Raw genomic sequence first — 21,916 nt, 5'->3', positions numbered from 1 at the left:
TCTGGACCAATTTTCTCTGAACTAATTTTCTCTGGATCAACTTGAAGGACTTTAGACATTATAAAAATATTAGATGTCCTTTATGCTATAAAATCTTAATATGATGGACCTTAAAAAAAAATCCCTTTGTACAATAGTCTTTAATTGAATGAAAATAAATTAAAATAAGTGAAATTGATAATTTAAAGATGAAATCAAAATAAAAGACGATAATTTAAGTGATAAAATTGAAATTAATATGTATATAATATAGGAAAAATAACCGACAAGTATAAATTATTTTCATTTTCATATACTCCTACATGAAAAACGACAAGAGAGATAGAGATAGAGATAGAGACAGACAGGGAGAGTGACGGAGAAGAAGCGTCGTAGGTAATTAACGGAGACCTCTCTCTCTCTCTCTCACAAACCCATTTGCTCTTTCTCTCTCTAAACCTCTGATCTGAAAAGTTTCAGTCATCAAAGGCAAGTTCTCATTTTCTGTGTGTTAAGCCTCTTTCAATTTGAATTGTTGTGAATAAGATGAATTTACTCTGTACATGAATGTTTGTTTGAGTCTATGTAATCTAGGTTCTATCTGAAGTTCTGGGTTTTTGTTTTTGAGGTGGAAAGAGCTTCATTTCAGCATTTTATAGTGTGGGTTATACAGTATGTTTGGATTGGAGGTTGTTGAGTTTATATGAGATTGATGTTGAGTTGAATTCTTCATCTTTTGTGTATGTTATCATATTTATTAGGTGAGTTTTCAACCTAAATTTTTTGTGTGTTTTCTAGCTTAGAGTTGATTTTAGATTAATTTACTTTTGTTTATATCTTAGAGATTGTTGAGTTTATGTAAGATTGATGCTGAGTTGAAACTCTTCCTTTTTTGTGTATGTTATCATATTTTATTGGGTGAGATTTCAACCCAAGTTTTGTGTGTTTTCTAGCTTAGAGATTGATTTTAGCTTAATTCCATTTTTTCTAGCTAAGAGATTTATTTTTTCTAGCCTTAGCCTTTCTAGAAATGGGGATATGGCTCATCTTGCCCTCCCCAAACCCAATTTTAGCAGGAGCGTCATGCACTTGGTCGATCTGAGATTGATTTTAGTTTAATTTAGATTCTTTTCTAAATTTACACGTAACTCTATAATCAAATGTAACAATGAAACGAATGCGTACTCTGTATAGTATGTATACATACACACCCCCAAATAACAACAAATTCCAAATGATTTAAAAAACGTCAAAAGGGGCATTGTTTTTTGGTGAAATTTGTGTTCTAATGATGGAGCATAGTAATGAAATTGAGTTCTTGTTTTTTGGTGGTTCAACAAGATTGACTAGGAGTTGTATTGGTAGGGATCGCTCTGCCACCTGCCTTTTTTTTATCCTAGGCATACTGCTTAGCAAAGGAATGGGTAAGGTCATATCATAGAGTGGAAGCATTTTCTGGCTCAGTGTGTGAGTTGAGGATCTGAAAACCATTTTTTTGTGTGGTGCCTCAATGAAATCACTGCTATGAATCTTTGCAACTTGAACAAAAAATGTGTCAAGTAGTGTCAAATTAGATGTATGGCTCTTTATTAGGCATAAAGGGTTGTCACAGTGCACGAGCCTCCTGCCTTGCAGGGTCTGACAAGGAGGGTCAAATGTGCGTAGCCTTAACGCGTATGTGGAGAGATTGTTTTCATGAGTTGAACCTGTGACACCCAGGTCACACTAGGGCAACCTTACTGTTGCGCCAAGGCCCATCCTCCTGGCTCTTTGTTAGACACGTGTTTCGTGTTTAATAAATATTTATCATCTCATGACATGTAAGCCTATTGATAGTGATAAACTCTACTATCAATATACTTGTGTTAAATACTTGTTTTTGGTCATGTGTACACCACAGGGAAGGCAATGCCGTTTTACGCAATATGCAAATAAACAGTATAGGCTGACACTCAACCCTTTTAACACCAAAACAATTTGTAAAATTCCAGTATTTTATTTGCATTTGTTTTCATGTAGACCAAGTGTAGCATACCTAAAGTGAAATCTGAACAGTAAATTTGTATGTTGGGATAAGGTTAAATCTGAAACACTCTTCTTAATTATGTAAAGCAGGTAGTTTGGAGGGTGGCTCCGTAACTGAAGACCTCAATCTACTAGACACATCAGCAATAGTACACATGGAGCCAAGTAATCAACTTGATTTTCATTTTCCTAACTAGTGTTTCATGTCCATGCTAGAAACATAAATATACCGTTGTCTGATATTTTCGTGTTGAAATCTCTGATTATCAACTAGTATGAGACATATATTACAAAGCAATAAGCATGAAGAATAGAGAAGCTGAAGAATGTCAATTTAGTTGGTAAAGTTGTTTATTCCTAAAAAAATAACCCCATTAGATTGAACAAACATTCCAGTTTATTGGTTGTGATGATAGGAGAAATAGCCGTTTAGTTTCAAATACAAAAAGAAAAACATTACCTAGGTGATTCTGTTCTAATAAATAAATAAATAAATCATAAAGAATCCTCTCTTTTTGTAACTAAACTACACTTGGTGCCAAGTACTAGTGTAGACTCAGCCATCCACTTGTGGAGAGAGATTACAAAAAGGAGCTTTAAAGTTACTACGAGCAACTCTACAGTCCAATTTCAGGCTTAGGTAGAAGTATTCCAACTGAGAGGATGTTGCTCTTGGTAGTTTGACAATGCATCAACATCAGTTAAAAGGCAAATGAAAAAACTTAACTAGGTTGCCATGAAAGATTTCACATTGCTTCATGTTTATGTTTTCAACTACATTGTTCATGCCTGTCGTATTGCATGAAATAATGAAATTTTTTTTCAGTCTATTTGGTTGAGTTTTCATAATCTGCTTTTTGAAAAAAATTTAAAATCTAGTTCGGTAAAAAAAATCAAAACCACCTATTATTTCACATGTTTTTCTCTTTTTGGGGGCAAAAATAATTTTAAATTTTTTAAAATATATATTTTAATGTTTATTTTGTCAAACTAGTTTCTAATTTTTCAACCAAAAATAAATAAATAAATAGAAAACAAGATTTGAAAACTCAACCAAAGTTGGGATTTGTGAAGAGACAATTGAAGCCGTTAGTTACTTTCCAAGATTGATAGATGGCGGATCACATTATATCTAAGCCATAGGAGGATTTGGTAACATTTCACTCTACTTAAAAGTTCCATACCCAACTGAATCTTTAAATTTGGTTCTGTTTGTAAGATAAATTATCCATTCTGAATTATGGGGAGGGTAATGGAGAAAGAGGGAAAACATAATAACTAAGAAATAGCTACCTAATTCCTAATAACTGTAAATTGGGATTTCTTGGTGTCACAGATGCTACTATCGAGGAGGGAAAGGGTTTAAGAAATGACCCGGAATTGGTGAGATCTGTTGCTGACAAGCACTTTGATCTTCTGAGGCCTTCAGCTCGATATTCACTGTTTAAAGGTAGTGATCCAATTTTGATGTACTAAATACTCTGTGGGTCATTTTTACGTTCTCAAATTCAATGTACTTTCTCCGATTCAGTAACGTTTTATTGAGTTAAGCATGTAGGATATCAGTCTGAATAATCTTTGATGTTCATTGGATGTATATTTTGAATGAAAACTGGATTTTAACATTTCACCGCTTAACTTGTAAACACATTTGACTGCCATTCATTATGATTTTATTCAACTTCATCACCGTGTCGTTGTTATTAGGATTTTACTCCCTACTGAAGTAGTAGTGGCTTGCTTATATAAACATACAAACATTTATCACCTTCTAAAAACGAAGGGCATATTTCGTATCATTTTTGCTTTTTGTTCTCGAATACAGAAGAAACAGAAACTGACACAAAAAACTTGTTTGACAAATTGTTTTTGAAAAAATGTTCTCGATAAAGATTTCTGAAACACTCCTTTAGGAAACACTATAAAATTGTTTTTCAAAATTTCAAAAACTATTTCTAGACAAAAGTAAAAGTGGTGGGTGCTTCCAAACTTTTCATTGTTTTTAATTTTGAAAACACAAAATAAAAACGAAAATTTTAAAAGCATACTAAACAGGTTGAAAGTTTTCTTCTTGTAAACTAAATCAAGCTTCATCTCTACTCTTGTGCCTTTTATCTGAACTCTGATGGGTTGTCGTGGTGATGGCACGTTAATTTTCTTTAAATAATATATGATTCATGTGATGGTATTTTTTTGTTAAAAAATAACTGATATAGAAATTGATCTTTTTATTAAACAAATGCCCCGAATTCTGAGAAATTTTCTTGTGCTGGCAGGGCAAGCGACAGATGCTGCAGACCATGAGAAAGGCAAGTATACCCTTATTAGGGACACTGAGGACTTCCAAGTAGGGGCTTTTGACAAGCCCCTTCCTTGCTTTGGTTGCGGGATAGGATGGTTTTGGTGAGCATTCTCCATTCCTTCCTCCATTTTCCCTAATTCCTGTATTGCTGATATTTTTTTTTTGTTTTCAGTTTTCTATTAGGCTTTGTGTTCCCATTAATGTGGTACTATGCTGCATTTCTCTACTTTGGAAACTACTATCGGAAGGATCCAAGAGAGCGAGCTGGCCTTGCTGCTTCTGCAATTACCGTATGTATTTCTCTCTCTCTCTCACTCAATTGAGAAAGTAACCATAAGAACTATTATTGGATTCAAATTTGTGTATGTCTATATGTTCTCCTCTTGGTTTTTGATATAGAAGTTAAGTAAATTATGCCAAAGGTCCCTGAACTTTTCATTTTTTTCAATTGAGCCCCTAAACTAAATTTTCATTCATTTGGCCCTCTAACTTCCCAAATCGATTCAATGTAGCTCTTCTGTTACATTTTGTCCACTTTAGGCGTTGAATACACTATATGAGACATAACTAAAAGGTAAATTGGTTAACTTAATCATAAATTCATATTCCTAATCGGAAAACAAAAAATTAATACCATAGAATCAAGCACCTTTTCCTTCACTAGCACAAGGTCTCAGGACGTTAGTTTAATTTTATCAATTTGTCCTTTAGGTTAGTCCTATAGATATACTTAATTGCCAAAAGTAAACAGAATGAAACATAATGGCTAAATTGAATCAATTTGGAAAGTTGGAGAACTTATTTGAAAGAAAACTTTGTAAAAAATTGCAAAGTTTAGGGGTTTGTAGTGTAGTTTATACTCTAAAATTTAAACCTTTTAGCTTTGTTATCAGCTTAAAATGGTATAAAAAGCGGTAGTTGTACTAGCATTTGATCAATAAAACTAGGGCTTTTGTTGCAGGCAATGGGATGTTCAGTTATATTGTTGATCGTAGCATTGGTTCTTTTAATGTAGCTGCTCTGTCAAACTCACTCTCCTCGTCACACCATTGTCGTTCTGCGACCATTCAGCAAGACGAGTTGAATCGTAAGAGACAGTGATGTGTGTTTGGATATAAGGATTTTCAGCACAAGAAAGCAAAAGTAAAGATGTCTGAAATGTTTTTTGATGACACGAAATGTCGATAAAAACCAAAATTGCCTGTACACGTCTGTTGGGGCTGTGTGAAGAGATGAACAGTACATAAATTATTTCATATAGTATGTAATTTTGAAACTGTACAGAAGTTTTCTTCCATAGCCTTGTCAACTCTATACAAATTGAAGCTTTAGTCATGAATAAAGTAATCTAGTATGTTTGTTAAGTTGCTCTTCTTGTCCGAGGTTTGAATGGAGAGGTGGAAGTTGAAAGTAACATGAAATATATTTATTAGGGTAAAATTACACATTTAATTTTTATAGTTTGATCTAAATTTCATTTTGATATCTGTTGTTTCAAGTTGAACAATTAGCTTCCTACTCCTTAAATCTAGTTTTAATTTGGTTCTTCTGTTCAAGTTGAAAGTTAAAATTAACGATTTCAGACACTTATTAATCTTTTGAGGTGTATATGTAGAAAAAAATTAACCGAAATTTGAATGGAATGCTCAAATTGAAATTAAACTTAATATAAATGATCAAATTGAAATAACATGAATCAAAATGAAATTGAGTCAAATTATAAAAGTGAAAAGTGTAATTTACCCAATTTAATTATGTACACATTTTAGACATCTTTAATAGGTTTTACAAAGTAGTTATTGTCAAAAGTGACAGGAAGCTTGTACATGACATCTTTTCGTTATGCCTATAATGAACAAGTCATTTTATTACATTTTGCTCATGATATGATTATTAGACTAGTTGATTCTATTACTGCTATTCAATGCAACGATAATACATCATATGCTAAATAAAATGTGATAAAAATCAGAGGCAGGGGTAAAGAGGGTCCAGGGGTTTACGTGCCTCCCTTAAATTTTGGATTTTTTTAATTTTTTTTCAAACATAAAGAAAATATTTTAAACAAAAAAAAATTATAAAAATATTATTTAGAGTGAGATGTCAATGATATTTTTTAAATTATGAAAATAATAATAGTTATTTTGATTGAAAATAAAAAGACTACGATATTATTATCAATAAAAATTCTAATATAATAGTGATGTCTATTATTATTGACATGTAAACATAATTAATCTCAATGAAAATATGAAAATTATTGAATTGTTAGTTACATTTGACATGTATGGTTTATCCTTCATGTGTTTTTTTACTATTGGTTGGTGATATCACATGTCAATGATAACGTGGTATATTGAATTTTTATACATATTTTGTATAAAAAATTACTTTATCATTATATAATTTATTTTAAAACTTTATATGCATGACTTTTTTTAATATTGTTCATGATATACTAATTACAAATAACATTATTTTTTTTTATCTTTCTTGAAGTCAATCGTAAAAATTTATGTGAAATATTTTTGTAAAAATTTTTAATGTTGTAATTAATAAGTGCCCCTCTAATTTAATTTCTTGGATCCGCCACTGATAAAAATAATATAGGTATTATAACATTATTGTTTGGGTGCTTTAGGAATCATGGCAGATGAAGATTTCTTCTTATTTATTTTTTCAGTGATGCTACATGCATCAATTAATGTACATATTAGTATATCAATTAGTGTTTTGTCATTATTACTGACCCCGCTTATTATATAAATTATAAATATTTAAAACCTCTAAAATTATCCCACATCATCTCTTAATATACTAACTAACACATTAATTAATACATCTAGCATTATTCTTATTTTTTGGGATAATTACCAACTTAGTCATATTAAGTAAACTTAAATAGTATTAAGTACTATTGATCTTTTGAATACATTAATCAATTCTACATTATCTCTCTCTCTCTCTCTCTCTCTCTCTCTCTCTCTCTCTCTCTCTCTCTCTCTCTCTCTCTCTCTCTCTCTCTCTCTCTCTCTCTCTCTCTCTCCTAAAAGTTTCGCACCATCATTTTCCAACAGTTTCACAATGGTGTATCCGCCGTTGCCATCTATTCGCCACCGTCGTTGTCTACCTATCACAACTATTATTGTCATCATCCACCCATCATCCTCTCTCTCTGTCCATTATTTTTTAAAAAATTTTACACCACCATTGTCTACTATCACCGCCGCCACCATCGTCGTCTACCCTCTATCACTGTCGTTGTTGTCGTCGTCGTCGTCCTCCACCAACCACCACTACCACCACCATTATTATTCTAATGCTGTCACTGTTCACCAACTATCTCCACCATCGTCACCAATCTACAATCTACCATCGTCGATCTACACTTTACCGTCGTAGATCTACACTCCACCGTCACCGATTTACACAACCAACATATCATCATTGCCTTCTTTGTATCAAATTCAGATTTATTTTTCAATATCTGTTTCTCTTGTTCTTTGTGTCTATGAAAGAGAATGATGAATTCTTCTAAGTGAGTGAGTAAATATAAGTAAGGATGACGGATAGTAATGAATAAATTTATGAATCTGCTTAATAAATTTACCTCGATAAATTTATCAGTTAGGACTTGTAAATAAAAAAGTCTAATTAATAGGACCACCTTGTAAATGCCTCATTTTTTTTTTTACACAAATTACACCCCCATAATTTTGAAAATATTTTTTTATTAAATAGGCTGAATTGTAATTTTTCTTTTTTTTAGTTTTTGATATTTAATATATACCTAGGTTTTTTTTGTTTCTCAAAAAAAAAAAAAAATAATAAGAAGAATTAAGTTTGTTCAAAAATGATCCACTTTTTGCTACCACTATGTGCCTGTTTGGCAGAAATTATTTACAGATTATTTCAGCTTTTAACTTAATTTAAGCTATTTTGATGTGTTTGGTTTAGCTTATAGCTTATAGCTTTGTGGAAGTCAGAAATCAGCTTATTCTTTGAGTGGGGCAGGAGATGCTTTAAGAATAAGTTGGAAATCAGCTTAAGCTGAAAGTTATAAGTTATAAGCTGTTTAGGCATAAGCTATAAGCACTTTCCCACAGCTCTACTAAACAGGGCTTATATCACGAACCTCCTATTAGGGAATTATGTTCAATTTGTACGTTTTCGGTTATGACTTTGAAAATGATATGCCAGTAGTTTGTGATGGTGGCGGTGTTGTATTTGTGGTGGTAGAGCAGCGAGGTGGCATGTTAATAGTGATAAGAGTAGTGGTGGAAGTGAAATTGATAAAATTTTAATCTGGAAATTATTATTCAACTTTAAAAACGAATTTTTTCGCTTAAATCAACTATTTTTCATTGACTAAAATAATAATAATAAATAAATAATAAAATTCATTGACTTATATATTTATCAAAACCAAACGCCAGAAGATAACCAAAAAAAAAAAAAATGTTTTCATGAAGGCCATGTTTGTTTGGGTGGACATGAGCTTGGGATTGGACTAATAGTCCAATAAAATTATTAATCCGATGTTTGGTTAAACAATTGAAATACGGACTAATTATTTTAAACTTAACTATTAGTTAAGATAGGATACATAATCCAACGGATTCGTAGTCCTAGGACTATTAATCATGAAAATGCTAATCCAATCCGCCCAAACAAACATGGCCGAAATGTATTCCACCCTGTATTCCCACCGAAACAAACGGAGCATCAAACATTGTGAAATATTTCACATTTTTAACAACCATAATTCAGGCCTTAATTGCAGAAGGGAAAATAAACATTTGTTTCCAAAAACCATCCTAGAACCCAAAAAAGATGGAGAAAAGTAACAAATCTACCCTCCAAGAAAAATCCCATAATCTGGAACCAACAACAGATGAAGATTAGGTAAAAACTCAATTTTAATCAAAAGGGGTGAAAATTGAATGCTTCCAATGTGAGCAAAAAATGATAACCCATCACGTAGCAAATCTTCAAGGTTTTTCCATTCTCCTATGAAAAAAACCTGGCCTCAACTTTTGGATGCCAAACGGACGTATTTGCCATCAACAGTGAACTTTGAGCTGGAGTTAATCTGCATAACGCACAGAAACTCATCAACAGAATGTGAAAATCTCATTATTTCTTGCAAGAAGGTGAAAAGGAACCTACTCCAGCAGATGGGTTTTACCTTCTGCTCAAGCGCATCAGTGACATGGCTTTCATCCTCTGTGAAACCAGATTCTCTTAGAGTCTTCAGAACAAGTTTTCTCAGTTTCCTCATTTTCAGAATGCCTTCCGGGTTCTGTTCCACATCACAGCAATAAAACATATATATACACATGCACACCAAACAACAACAATAGTCAATATTCACAAGCTTGGTAGTGTCATCTTAGCCACATTCAAGGGGTTGGGATCCTCAGTTCCACATTTAAAGTTAGGGCTGAAAAATGAACCAATTTACTCAACCTCAACTCGTTAAAAGCTCGTTTGAGAACAATTTGTTATGTAAACAAGTCAAACTTCCTCGTTTGGCAAGTGGCTTTTTTAGCCAAAAAGCCAAAAAGTTAATAAAAAAACCAAAAAGCCAACAACACATACCAAAAAGTCAAAGATTCTCTTTTCTTTATACTTTTTGCACATCTTTTCGTAAAAAGCCAAAAAGTCATCCCAAACATACTAGTTTTTTTTAGCTTATATTTTAGCCAAATAACCAAAAAGTTACTAAATTAGCTTGTTCCCAAACGATATTTTAAGCTCATTAAGTTTTTAAGCCAAGATTGAATAACCTCCTACTTGGCTCGATAAGTATATATGCACTACAAAAAACCAAACTACTCGAGTTTGACTAATGTTAAGCTAGTTAAAAACTCCTTCAAATTTAGCTTGTTATGTAAATAACCAAGCTTAAAAACCTTTTGAAACTCATCAAGTGTTCAAGCCAATCTTGAACAATCTACTATTCAGGCCATTTATAGCCCTATTTAAGGGGGGTAGAAGTGGGCCATCTTCCATGCCATCAAAGCTACTTTTTTGCATAATCATGAAGCATACCAACAATTTTTTTATGATGAACATGACTGCTTCATTACGAACAAATTGAAGTGCTAGAGTAGAAATTTGATAATACGTACCAATTTCAAGGTTGATTTGATCAATTTCTTCCACTTAATTTTCTTATTGGCATCTTCTTTACACTCCACTATTTTTTCTTCTTCAGTCACACACTGTTTGGCTTTCTTAACTTGACACTTGGTTTCCTGTTTCTCTGTTATTTCAACCTGAATCACTTCTCCGCTGCCTAATTCACCTGACATATCACCTCCAGCCATTTCCCTATTGCTATCATTTTTAGATGCCTCATGTTTTCTTTTTTTACTTGATAACAAACTCCCATTTCCTGATTCGGAGACATTATGCACAGGACCAACTTTAAGGTTTGGTTGCTCTATGTCTAGATTGCCGGGCAATTCGTCCTTCTGATTGCTTTCTGATGAAACCTTGGCATTTGGAGTGGATTCTTCTGCCAGTTTAGGCTGTTGCTTCACATGGAAAGCTCGGGCTTTTGCTAGGTGCTTCTTTCCTTCAGCATGGAGAAGCAGGGTTTGCTTACTAGTAGCCTTAGTATTACAAAGGCTGAAGAAAAACAGATAAACCAAGAAACAAAGTCAGACCCCTATCATGAGAACAGAAAATAAAACCACAACTTTAAACCCAAACCAGAGAATCAAACTAAATTCTGAATCACATTATTCAACAGAATGAACCATTGCTTGGAGTAGTAATAAAACTTGAACCATCAAAGTGTGACAATACAGGTTTGAGACAAATACAGCTTGAACCGTCATGCATTTCAAGCTGCTGATAAAACCATTGCATTCTCTGCTCAGATATGTAAGAAAAATACAAATCTAGGTTGTTTCAGGCATGCCACAAATCAAGCCAAAAATACAAGAGCTTTATATTAATTATCACTATTTCGATTCCCATCTCATATTGTGGCTGGCAAGAAAAGAACAATATGCAAAAATAAAATTCTAACAAATTCAACCATACCTACAAAACCATGGAGGACGTTCAGATAATCCAACATTTACGTCAATATCAGGTTTCTGTTTTACATCATTTTTTGGCTTGGCAGTCGTTCCAGTTGGAGTTTTCCCTGGGCCCTTAGGACCATATTTTTCCTGAAAATACAACAAACAAATTGATCTATTTAGTCAAATACTTAAAACTTCTGCTGAGCTTATGGTAAGTCGATGACACTATCAAGCAAAAATTTCGAAAGCAAAGACAACTAAGGCCTTGTTTGTCATCCCCTAAAAAAGTCAAAAAGCCAAAAAGTCATTATCATCATCTTATTTAAGTCACATCACCTCTCTATCACATCATTTCAAACACAACTTATATTTCATAAAAATTCAAAAAGTGCACTTATTTAGAACATCCCAAACAACCCTTAAATCCAATTATACCCTGATTTTTTTTTCTATTAATTAGCTGGTGTTTAGCATACACCCAAAACAGTCACATTTTTTTTCTAAACTTTTTCATCTTTAGTGATCTTTTTTTTTTTAAATTATGTCAAAATTTGTTACGTTTCCGGTCCATCTTGTGTAGACGAATCTAAAATGTAAAAAAAACAATTTAAAAAAATGTGAACTGAAAATTCAAAATTTGGTACTTTTTTCTGAATATTTTGTCCTTTCTAAATTTCTTTTCAATTTTTTTTACTTTTCCGGTCTGTCTAGCCGAGTAGAACCAAAAAGCCTAAAACTTCTTAACAAATTTAAAAAAAATGTTCACTAAAGACAGAAAAAAGCCAACAAAAAAACAAACCCATAGTTGAACATAACAAACGAGTTAAAAGAGAGGAAGCAAACATACAATACACATAAATGCTTTCCATTTCTGAAAGCATTTCATATATTACCCCTCCTTCCCTTTTGTCAGAACCAAAAGGAGGGTATGTGTTGCTTTGCTACAACTTCAGTGAAAAACTGAAACTTTGGAAATGAGGCAAGCAATGCTAATTCAATAACCATGTTCTATAAGCATTTTACATAATACAAATGAGTGGTTGGCAAATAATGTTTACAGTGAACACAATTTCAATGGAATTACATAAACCCATTTCTCAACTCAAATTTTCTTTAAAATCAATTAAAAACATTCCGCAATCATAATTGACGTAAATTTGAAATGAATCCCCACAACTCACAATCTATGACTTCCATAATCATACATATATACTATATGTACACAAACATATATACAGTCATAATAATCAGAACATCAATATTGAAAACACGATGAAGGTAAACAAAGTACCGCTTCAGTGATGCACTGAGTGTGTCCTTGAACGCTTTGCCGCCCAAATATTTGTCCGCAATCAATGCACGACAACTACGCAAAAAAACAACAAAATCAACGAACGATTCAAAACACCAAACAATAACGAATTCGATCTAGAACTTGATAAAATATATATATATATATATATATCCACAAGTTTATAGAGTTTTGGCAACAAAAGCTATGACCTTGTTTGCAGAGCAAATCCGGAAGTGATTCAGCAGCTTTGGCTTCTTCAAGTTCTCCCCGCAGTCTTCGCACTGAAACCACACCATCTCTCTCTGCCAATATAGAGAGAGAAAGCCAATATATATATATATATAGAGAGAGAGAGAGAGAGAGAGAGAGGGCGAGCGCTGAGCTCTGCGATAAATTGGGGTTTTTAGGGTTTACTTTCGAGTAGGGATGGTCTAAAAATGTTGGAAGGTTTTAAATTTAAATTTCATAAGAAATTATTTATTTTATTATTAAATTATTAAGTTAATTAATAAATTTTAACTAATTAAAAATTTAGATAATTTTATTATTATATAAAAAAATAATTAGTAATTTTTTTAATTAATTTTATTAAAGTAAAAAAATATTATAAGTTTTCAAATCAGAGGATAATTTATATTTTAAACAATTAAATTTGTGAAAAATTAAAGGACTTGTGAATTGTGGGCCTTCTAGATTTTACTTGGGCCGGTTGATTAGAGATTGGGCTGTGATGTAAATAATGATCGATCCATAGTTAGATATGTAGGGTTCGTTGCAACAACATCTTATTGGGCTAAGAATGTGAAACAGATCACCAATTGTGCTCAGCCCAATGAGATGTAGCCCATTTAAAGCAAGTGTTTGTTTGGGATATAAAAATAAAAAATCAAAAATCAAAAAATTACTTAAAATCAAAATAAAAAAAAATCAATACTATACACAAAAGTTTAAGCGGGATAAAAAAGTTCAATAGCCAGAGAATAAAAAGACAGAATTTCCCTTCTTTTGTCCGTTCTTCTGGTGCAAAAGAAAAATACAAAAGTGGGATCCACTAGCATACTGCCACATGGTACAATAGTCCACAATGCAAAAGACAGAATTGGGATCCTCTAGCATACTGCCACATGGTTTTGTACAGATCATGGTACAAAAGAAAAAAATAATTAAAAAAAAACAACAAAACCAGTTCACACATCAATTGCACAACCATACTAACATGCACAGATTTTGATATTTTATATAATATTTTATTGTATATATATATATATATATATTTTTTTTTTTTTGTAAAAAGTTAAAAAGATATCCTAAATAATTATATATTTTTTTCTCTATTTTTTTAATTAAAAGGTCAAAAAATACACTTAAGTATTAGTAGGATCAAGAATGAAAATTTTGATTTTGGGTTATTATGTAAATTTTTATATTGATATTATTCGAATTAATTTTTAGCTGATAAGTGATTAATGATATACATTTTATAATAATAAATGGATAAGAGCATCTTCAACCCTGAACCAAATTTTTCATCAAATCTGAGTAAAAAAATGACTTTTTCCTCAATCTGATACCGAGTGCTCCAACGGTTGATTTTCATTAAATTTTCATCAAATCTGTGCCGGGATAACCGATTGGTCGACCGGCCAGTCGACCACCAGCCAAAATTTTTTTTTGATTTTTTTTGAACTGTTTGAACCTTTTAGTGGTCGACCGGTAAGGTAAATTTTTTTTTTTCAACTGTTTGAACTTTTTTTGAAACTGTTTGAACCTTTTGGTGGTTGACCGGTTGGTCAACCGGCTGGTCGACCGGTTGGTCTCCCCCAACGGTCACGCACAGTGTTTTTGTGAAATGCGGAGCCTGTCCTCCTTTTGGTGGAACGTTTGGTGAATTCTCGATTTGATATCAATTTGGTAAAATCGTTGGAGCTCCAAACAATGCTTTTTTCACCAAATTTCAAATTTGATGCTAGGTTTGGTGAAGGGTTGGAGATGGTTTAAGGAGAGAGTATTTATAGAGTAATCTCCATAGTTTCTCTTCATTTATTTTCAATATAGGGGATTTTACAATTTTTAATAAAGAGAAAATTAGTGATAAATCCAATCTAAGGAGGGTATAAAGTATTAAGTCCAATCGATGTTTTTGATTAGTGAAAGGTCTACCATTTGTAAAATAGTTGGTGACGAGTCTTTTCGTTATTTTGGAAAGACATTTTACTTTCAATTTACCTTTTAATTTATCTATTAACTTTTTTTACTATCTGTTTAAATTTATATCTATTTGTTCAATTTTTTAGCCTATCTGTTCAATTTTTTTTTATCTGTTGAATTTTATATCTATTTGTTCAAATTTCACAAGCCTTTATTTTTTCCTATCTTTTTAATTTTTTTTATTTGTTTAAATTGTAATATAGAGGAAACAGATTGATATGTTAAAACCCAAATTGATTGATCTGTTCAAACTCACTTTTTTTTTTTCTTTCTCTCTATCTGTCTGTCTCTTGCTCATATCTTTCTCTCTTTATCTATTGATTTCACAAATCCATTTTTTTCTTCTCTTTCTATCTACCTTTCTCTCTACTCCTTATCTCTTTAACTTTATATCTATTAATTTCACACACTTTTTAAACTTATCTATTCAAAAATTCTATCTGTTGGAATTTTCCACTACCAAACCCCAAAAGAAGAAAAGAGAAAAAAGAAAAAAAAAAGAAACTGTAGAATGAAGCACTTGAAGGCTACCAAAAATCAACCTTTCATATAAAATTCACACAAAACATATGGATCTACACTACACAACCGAAATCAACATCAAATCTCTCAAGAATGGTATCACAAGTTCAAATTCAATACACAAAGTATAATTTTAAAACTAAACAACAAAGTATTGATGATCGAGCTTGAAGATCAATGCAAGCTCAAGATCTTGCGTTGAATAAATAAACATCGAAGAAATCTAATTAAAAGCTCTAGGGTGACGAAATAGAGAAATTTTTTAGATCAAACTGGTGAAAAACATATTTGAGGAAGGAAAGATGAGAGAGTGATGAGTCCGAGGAAGGCAATGACCTGATGAGTAGAAACGGTGTAGAAGATGATCCATGGTTCTAAATCGCGATATCGGGTAACGTAACGATATCGGTATCGATCGCGGAGTATCGGTATCGGTAGTATTGGTCGGTACGGATTAGAAATCGGGTGTCGCGGCGGTGAAATTTAAAATAATATTTCATAGATTTTTCAGTTTTTTCTTTCTCGTACAGGTCCGAACTAGTGAGTATTGGCCCGTCGCGGCTTGTGTAACGGTTACTGACCAATACGTATCGGAACTCAGCCGATTCTCCTGTGATTTTCGATCTTAGCGATATACCGGCCTGTATCTGTCGCGGTGCCCTATTTTTCCGATACGAATCAGCCGATGCGTAGCGTATCGGCTGGTTTTTAGAATAATGAGATGATCACGTAGCCGACTCTTACTGTCGCGGATTGACACATCACAACGGAGCTTTGGATCTAGATCTCCCCGCTGGAGTAATGTAGGAGGGCAAAGGAGTAGTAACGAAAGAGCATCGACGAAGGAGGACAAAGTAGCAGCAAAGAGCACAAATAGAGAGTTTGAAGAGAAGGAGAGTTAGGGTTTGGAAAGGAAGAGAGAATGTGCGACAGTGTGAGAATTTTTGTGTAATGAATCGTGTGTATAATATATAAGGGTTTTTGGTCATTTTGTTTAAATTTGTTCTTTTGGACAAAATATTTCATTGTCTAAACCATTAGCCAAATAAAATTGAAATTTGAACTTTTCATCCTATCGCCTTTAATAAAACCCCTTAAATACTCTTGGGAATTTCTCTTTTACACCGAATGAAATTGCACCATAAGATGCAACAAATCGAAGGGTTCAATTCAGTATTAGATTTTTTTCTCAACTTTGACTGAATAAACTGCTGACAACCTAAATATTACACAAACACAATCATATACAAATATTATGCAAATGTGTGTCTAGTATCAATATTATTTTTTATTTTATGTTCTTCAAAACATGAAAGATGGAAATTGATATGAAAATTTTGCTAGACAAAACTATTTCTGAATTGTTTTTAGAAAAGTTTTCTAAAACACAGAATTTTTAAAAGCCACGTATAATTTTATTTGGGTAAATTAGAGTTTGCTCCTTCTATGTTTGGTTGCTTTCTTACTTTGGTCCTCAAAGTTTGTTTTCATTTTGGCCCCTTGTGTTTCAAGTTTTTTTCAGTTTACTCTTAAAGATAATTTATGTTCAAAATTAGATAGAAAATGGCACATTTTTAGGAGTAAACTGGAAAAAACTTAAAACATAAAGTGCCAAAGTGAAAAAAAAAACTTTAAGGACTAACGTGGAAAAATAATCAAACATAAAAGGGACAAAGTGTAATTTATCCTTTTATTTTATTTTAATTTTCAAAAAAAAATTCACAATAAAAATAAAAATAATATGACAATGGTAGGTGTTTATGACTTTTTAATGCTTTTGTTTTTGAAAACATGAAATCAAAAATAATTTTTTTTTAAATCGATGCCGATCGTTTTCAAAAAAATTGAAAATTGAAAACTAAAAACCTATAAACTAAAATTTGACTATCAATTCATTTTTTTCGAACATTTCTTCTAATCATGATAGTACAAAAAGGGGACATTTATTCATAAATCTCTTTCACATACTTCTAATTTACTTAGTCTAATTATTTTTTTTATATTCCAATAAGTCTTATATAAGTGACATAGTTATCAAAATACCCGAATTCTAATAAGGTAAATTGCTCATTAATGTTCATATTGACAATATGAATGTTGCATGATGTGAACATTCATACTATCAAATTTATTTACTGTGAATGTTCACATCATGAAATATTCAAAATAGTCCAAAATAGTGCACACCAAGTTGCTAAGGGTTTAAAAAATATTTGTAAGAGTAAAATTATTCATAAAATATCTTAAATATGATAATTATGATTGGGGAACTTTTTCATAAATCCATTTTCATCTACTTATGTTCTATTTAGTCCACATTATTTTTTTATATTCCAATAAGTCCTATGAGTGACATAGTTATCAAAATATCTCTAATAATATTCATATTTACAGTGTGAATGTTTCGTGATGTGGATGTTCACACCGTCAATATGAATGTTAACATGTTAATGTGAATGTTCACACTGTCAATGTGAGCATTCACACGTCAATATGAATGTTCACATTACCAAATTGCTAACTGTTCAAAAAATATTTGTAAGGGTAGAAATGTTCATAAAATATTTTAAATATGAGAATTAGAATTTTGTAGATCAAATGTACAAATAATAAGACTTATTAGAATATAAGAATATCTTATGGACTAATTGAGTTACAAACACTTGAAAAAGGATTTCAAATAAATCTCCCATTATGATTTGGTGGATCAAATATCCAAAATAATAGCATTTATTAACATTTATTAAAATATAAGAATATCTTAGGAACTAATTGGAATACAAATATTTAAAAGATGATTTTCTAATAAATTCTCCTACAAAAAATACATTATATCAAATTCATTATTTTTATAATGATTTTAAAATTATATAACATGCATTATCATTATTAAATTTTTTTATTTTATTTGTATTGAAGTAAAATCTTATCATTATAATAATTTTTTATTTTACTTGCATTGAAATAAAAATCTTATAATTATCGGTCTGATTTTATAATCCAATGTGCAAATTTCTCTCAACAATTTCACCAAAGATCCAAATTTTAACAACACTAGTAAACATATCATTTGCGTGTCCTATAACTTCCTTGTTGCAAACTTTAGGGCACCTTTCATGGAATGAAAAAGTCTTTGGCTAGCTAGGGTTCCCACTAGCTCTGACCTAATTTTCAGTTGGGTACTGATGATTACTACATTTCTTTTAAATTGTTTTTTAAACTTAAAAAACAATAAATTAAACCAAAAAAGAGAAGAAAAAAAATTATTTGCATGTGCTTTATAAACAGCATAAACATAATCATATGAAAATGTGCACTTTAACCGAACGTAAATAGTATAAACATAATCATATGAAAACAATATTTATTTATTTGTGTGAAAAGAATGAAAAATATAAATAGAAACAAAAAATTTGAAAATACGACCAAACGCAAGGACCTATTTAATAATATAGTATTTGTTTTGAAAAAATTTAAAAGCTATAAACGAAATTACAATTGATAACTATTTTCATTGACTAAAAATGCCACACAAAAAAAAAAATCATTTTTTTAATTAGGAAAATAAGTAAAAAGACAATATATATATATATATATATATTTTTTTTTTTCAATTATTTTGAAAACAATATTTACATTCCCCTCCCCGTAATAGGAACTCCTGGCCACTCTACAAATCCTCTTCTCCCTCCTACTTTTCACATCTTATCAAATTTATTTTCTTATTTTTAATTTTATTTGTTTATATTACAAAAATGTGAAAAATATATATATTTTTTTGAAAACTTGACGGCATTATTAAATCAAAATGGCATCATTTGCATGGTTATATGACTTCCTTATAGCGAATTTTAGGCCACCCTATAAGGGATAAAAAGTCTTTGCTAACAAAGGTGGATCGCGTAGTCATGTTTTTGTATTGCTGTAAATCAATTGTAATAAAAAAAATTAAAAATAAGATATACTAACTCATTTTTCTTAAACAGTTAAAAGACAGAATGACCGATTATATATTGCAATTTTATATTAATTAAAAATATCACGCAAACAATATATAGGTATCGTTTGGTAACATTTTTTGGTAACGTTTACGTTTTCAGTTTATATTTATAAAAATTTTATAAATTGGTTTTTGTTTAATTTTTGTTTATTTTTAGAAAAACATAAACTACAAACGCGTTTGGTAATAATTGACAAAATATTTAAAAAATTTTAAAAATATAAAAAAGAGTGAGAAATGACAAGTGGTGGCAAGTGGCGGCGGAAGACGGTGGTGGAAAGTGGTGACAGTGGGTGGTGGGTAGCTGGTGGTGGCGGGTGGGTGGTGGCGGGTGTGGGTAGTAGCGAGTGGGTGGTGGTGGTAATGGTGGCGGGTGGTGGGTGGTGGTGGCAGGTGGGTGGCGGATGGCGAGTGGTGGTGGCGGGTAAGTAGCGGGTGGTGGTGGTGGGTGAGTGGGTGACGGTGGCGAGTGGTGGGTGGTAGCGAGGGGGTGGTGGTGGTGATGGTGGCGGGTGGTGGTGGCAGGTGGGTGGCGGATGGCGGGTGGTGGTGGGTGGATGGTGGGTGGTAATGGTGAGTGGGTGGGTGACGGTGGTGGTGGTGGTGGTGGTAGCGGGTGGTGGTGGCCGGTGGGTGGCGGGTGGTGGTGGGTAGGTGGGTGATGGTGGCGGGTGGTAGGTAGTAGTGGGTGACTGTGGCGGGTGGTAAGTGGTAGCGACTGGGTGGTGGTGGGTGGTGAGTGGCAGGTGGGTGGTAGGTGATGGTAGTAGTGGTGGTGGTGGTGGTGGTGGTGGGTGGTGGGTGGTGGGTGGCTGGTGGTGGCAGATGGTAGATGGTGGTAGCAGGTGGGTAGTGAGTGGTGGTGGCAAGTAGGTGGTGGGTAGTGGTGGTGGCGGGCGGTGGATGGTAGTGGCGGGTGGTCGGTGGTGGCGGGTGGATGGCAGGTGGGTGGTGGTGGTGGTGGCGGTGGCGACGGCGAGGGGTGGGTGGTGGTGGCGGGTGGTAGTGGCAGGTGGGTGGTGAGTGGTGGTGGTAGGCGGTGGTGGGGGGTAGGTGGTGGGTGGTGGAAGCTGGTGGCGGAAAATGGTGACGGGTGGTGGCTAGTGTTGGGTGGTAAGAAAAAAAAAAAAACTCAAAACTCAAAATGGAAACACATTTTTTGTGTTTTCATTTTCTGGCCCAATTTATAAACTGAGATCACTGATTTATAAATCAAAAATTTTATCAAACAAGTTTTTATTTCAGTTTTTACATTTTTTGTAAATATAAACAGAAAACTGAAAACGTAAGGTGCTGTTTGGTAACACTTACGTTTTCTGTTTTCTGTTTATATTTACAAAAATTTTAAAAACTCAAATAAAAACTTGTTTGGTAAAATTTTTGATTTATAAATCAGTGGTCTCAGTTTATAAATTTGGCCAAAAAATGAAAACACAAAAAATGTGTTTTCATTTTGAGTTTTCAGTTTTTTTTTTTACCATCCAACACTAGCCACCACCCGCTACAATTTTTCACCACCGTCTTCCGCCACCAACCCCCACCACCACCTGCCACCACCACCACCACCACCCACCACCCTCCACTACCATCCACCGCCCGCCACCACCACCATCCGCCACCTACTTGCCACTACCACTCACCACCCACACACCTGCCACCCACCCGCCACCCACCTGCCACCACCCACCACTACTACCACCACCACCCACTCGCTATCACCTACCACCCGCCACCGTCACCCACCCACCCACCACCACCACCACCACCACCACCACCACCCACTTGCTACCACCCATCACTTGCCACCGTCACCCACCCACCCACTATCACCACTCACCACCCGCCGCCACCACCACCACCCACTCGCTACCACCCACCACCGGCCACCGTCACCCACCCACCCACCCACCCACCCACCACCACCCACTACCTACCCGCCACCACTACCCGCCATCCGCCACCCACCTGTCACCTGCCGCCGCTACCGCCACCACCACCATCCACTCGCTACCACCCACCACCACCCGCCATCATCACCCACCCACCTACCACTACCACCACCACCCACCCACCTGCCACCACCAGCTACCCACCACCTACCGTCATCACTTTTCACCACTGTCTTCCGCCGCCACTTGCCACCACTTGCTATTTCTCACTCTTTTTATATTTTTAAAATTTTTTAAACATTTTGTCAATTACCAAACGCATTTGCAGTTTATGTTTTTCTAAAAATAAATAAAAAATAAACAAAAACCAGTTTATAAAATTTTTGTAAATATAAACTGAAAATGTAAACGTTACCAAACACACCCTAAGTGTTACCAAACGGCACCACGTTTTCAGTTTTTTGTTTATATTTACAAAAATTTTAAAAATTCAAATAAAAACTTGTTTGGTAAAATTTTTGATTTATAAATTAGTGGTCTCAGTTTATAAATTTGGCCAAAAAATGAAAACACAAAAAATATGTTTCCGTTTTGAGTTTTGAGTTTTTTTTTTTTTACCACCCAATACTAGCCACCACCTGCCACCATTTTCCACCA

The 21,916-nt window shown here is 33.5% G+C and overlaps 2 protein-coding genes across 6 annotated transcripts; one reads left to right on the top strand and one right to left on the bottom strand.

Annotated features, from left to right (window-relative positions):
* Window positions 1-269: 269 nt before the first annotated feature.
* LOC114276682 (uncharacterized) lies at window positions 270-5,670 on the top strand. 5 transcript variants are annotated; one of them, XM_082902783.1, is made up of 6 exons: window positions 270-472; window positions 2,099-2,169; window positions 3,341-3,454; window positions 4,281-4,407; window positions 4,479-4,596; window positions 5,268-5,670. In XM_082902783.1, exons 2-6 carry the CDS (start codon window positions 2,160-2,162, stop codon window positions 5,319-5,321), a joined length of 423 nt encoding a protein of 140 aa, XP_082758909.1. In that variant the 5' UTR covers window positions 270-472; window positions 2,099-2,159; the 3' UTR covers window positions 5,322-5,670. The 5 variants fall into 5 exon arrangements, with proteins under 5 accessions (XP_082758909.1, XP_028074295.2, XP_028074293.2 ...); XM_028218494.2 differs by having other exon boundaries at window positions 272-375; window positions 2,095-2,169; XM_028218492.2 differs by having other exon boundaries at window positions 272-468; window positions 2,095-2,169.
* Window positions 5,671-9,055: 3,385 nt separating this feature from the next.
* Window positions 9,056-13,241, bottom strand: LOC114276681 (zinc ion binding protein). The gene is made up of 6 exons (XM_082902781.1): window positions 12,850-13,241; window positions 12,638-12,712; window positions 11,363-11,493; window positions 10,441-10,942; window positions 9,495-9,608; window positions 9,056-9,398 (listed from the first exon to the last, which is right to left on the bottom strand). The coding sequence occupies exons 1-6, from the start codon at window positions 12,934-12,936 to the stop codon at window positions 9,336-9,338; spliced, it is 972 nt and encodes a 323-aa protein (XP_082758907.1). The 5' UTR covers window positions 12,937-13,241; the 3' UTR covers window positions 9,056-9,335.
* Window positions 13,242-21,916: the final 8,675 nt, after the last annotated feature.

The sequence above is a fragment of the Camellia sinensis genome, chromosome 13 (assembly GCF_055761805.1).
Source record: "Camellia sinensis isolate YWXY chromosome 13, ASM5576180v1, whole genome shotgun sequence".
NCBI classification, from domain to species: domain Eukaryota; kingdom Viridiplantae; phylum Streptophyta; class Magnoliopsida; order Ericales; family Theaceae; genus Camellia; species Camellia sinensis.
The sequence above is the reverse complement of the archived record's forward strand: the minus strand, read 5'-3'. Positions and strand labels throughout refer to the sequence as shown.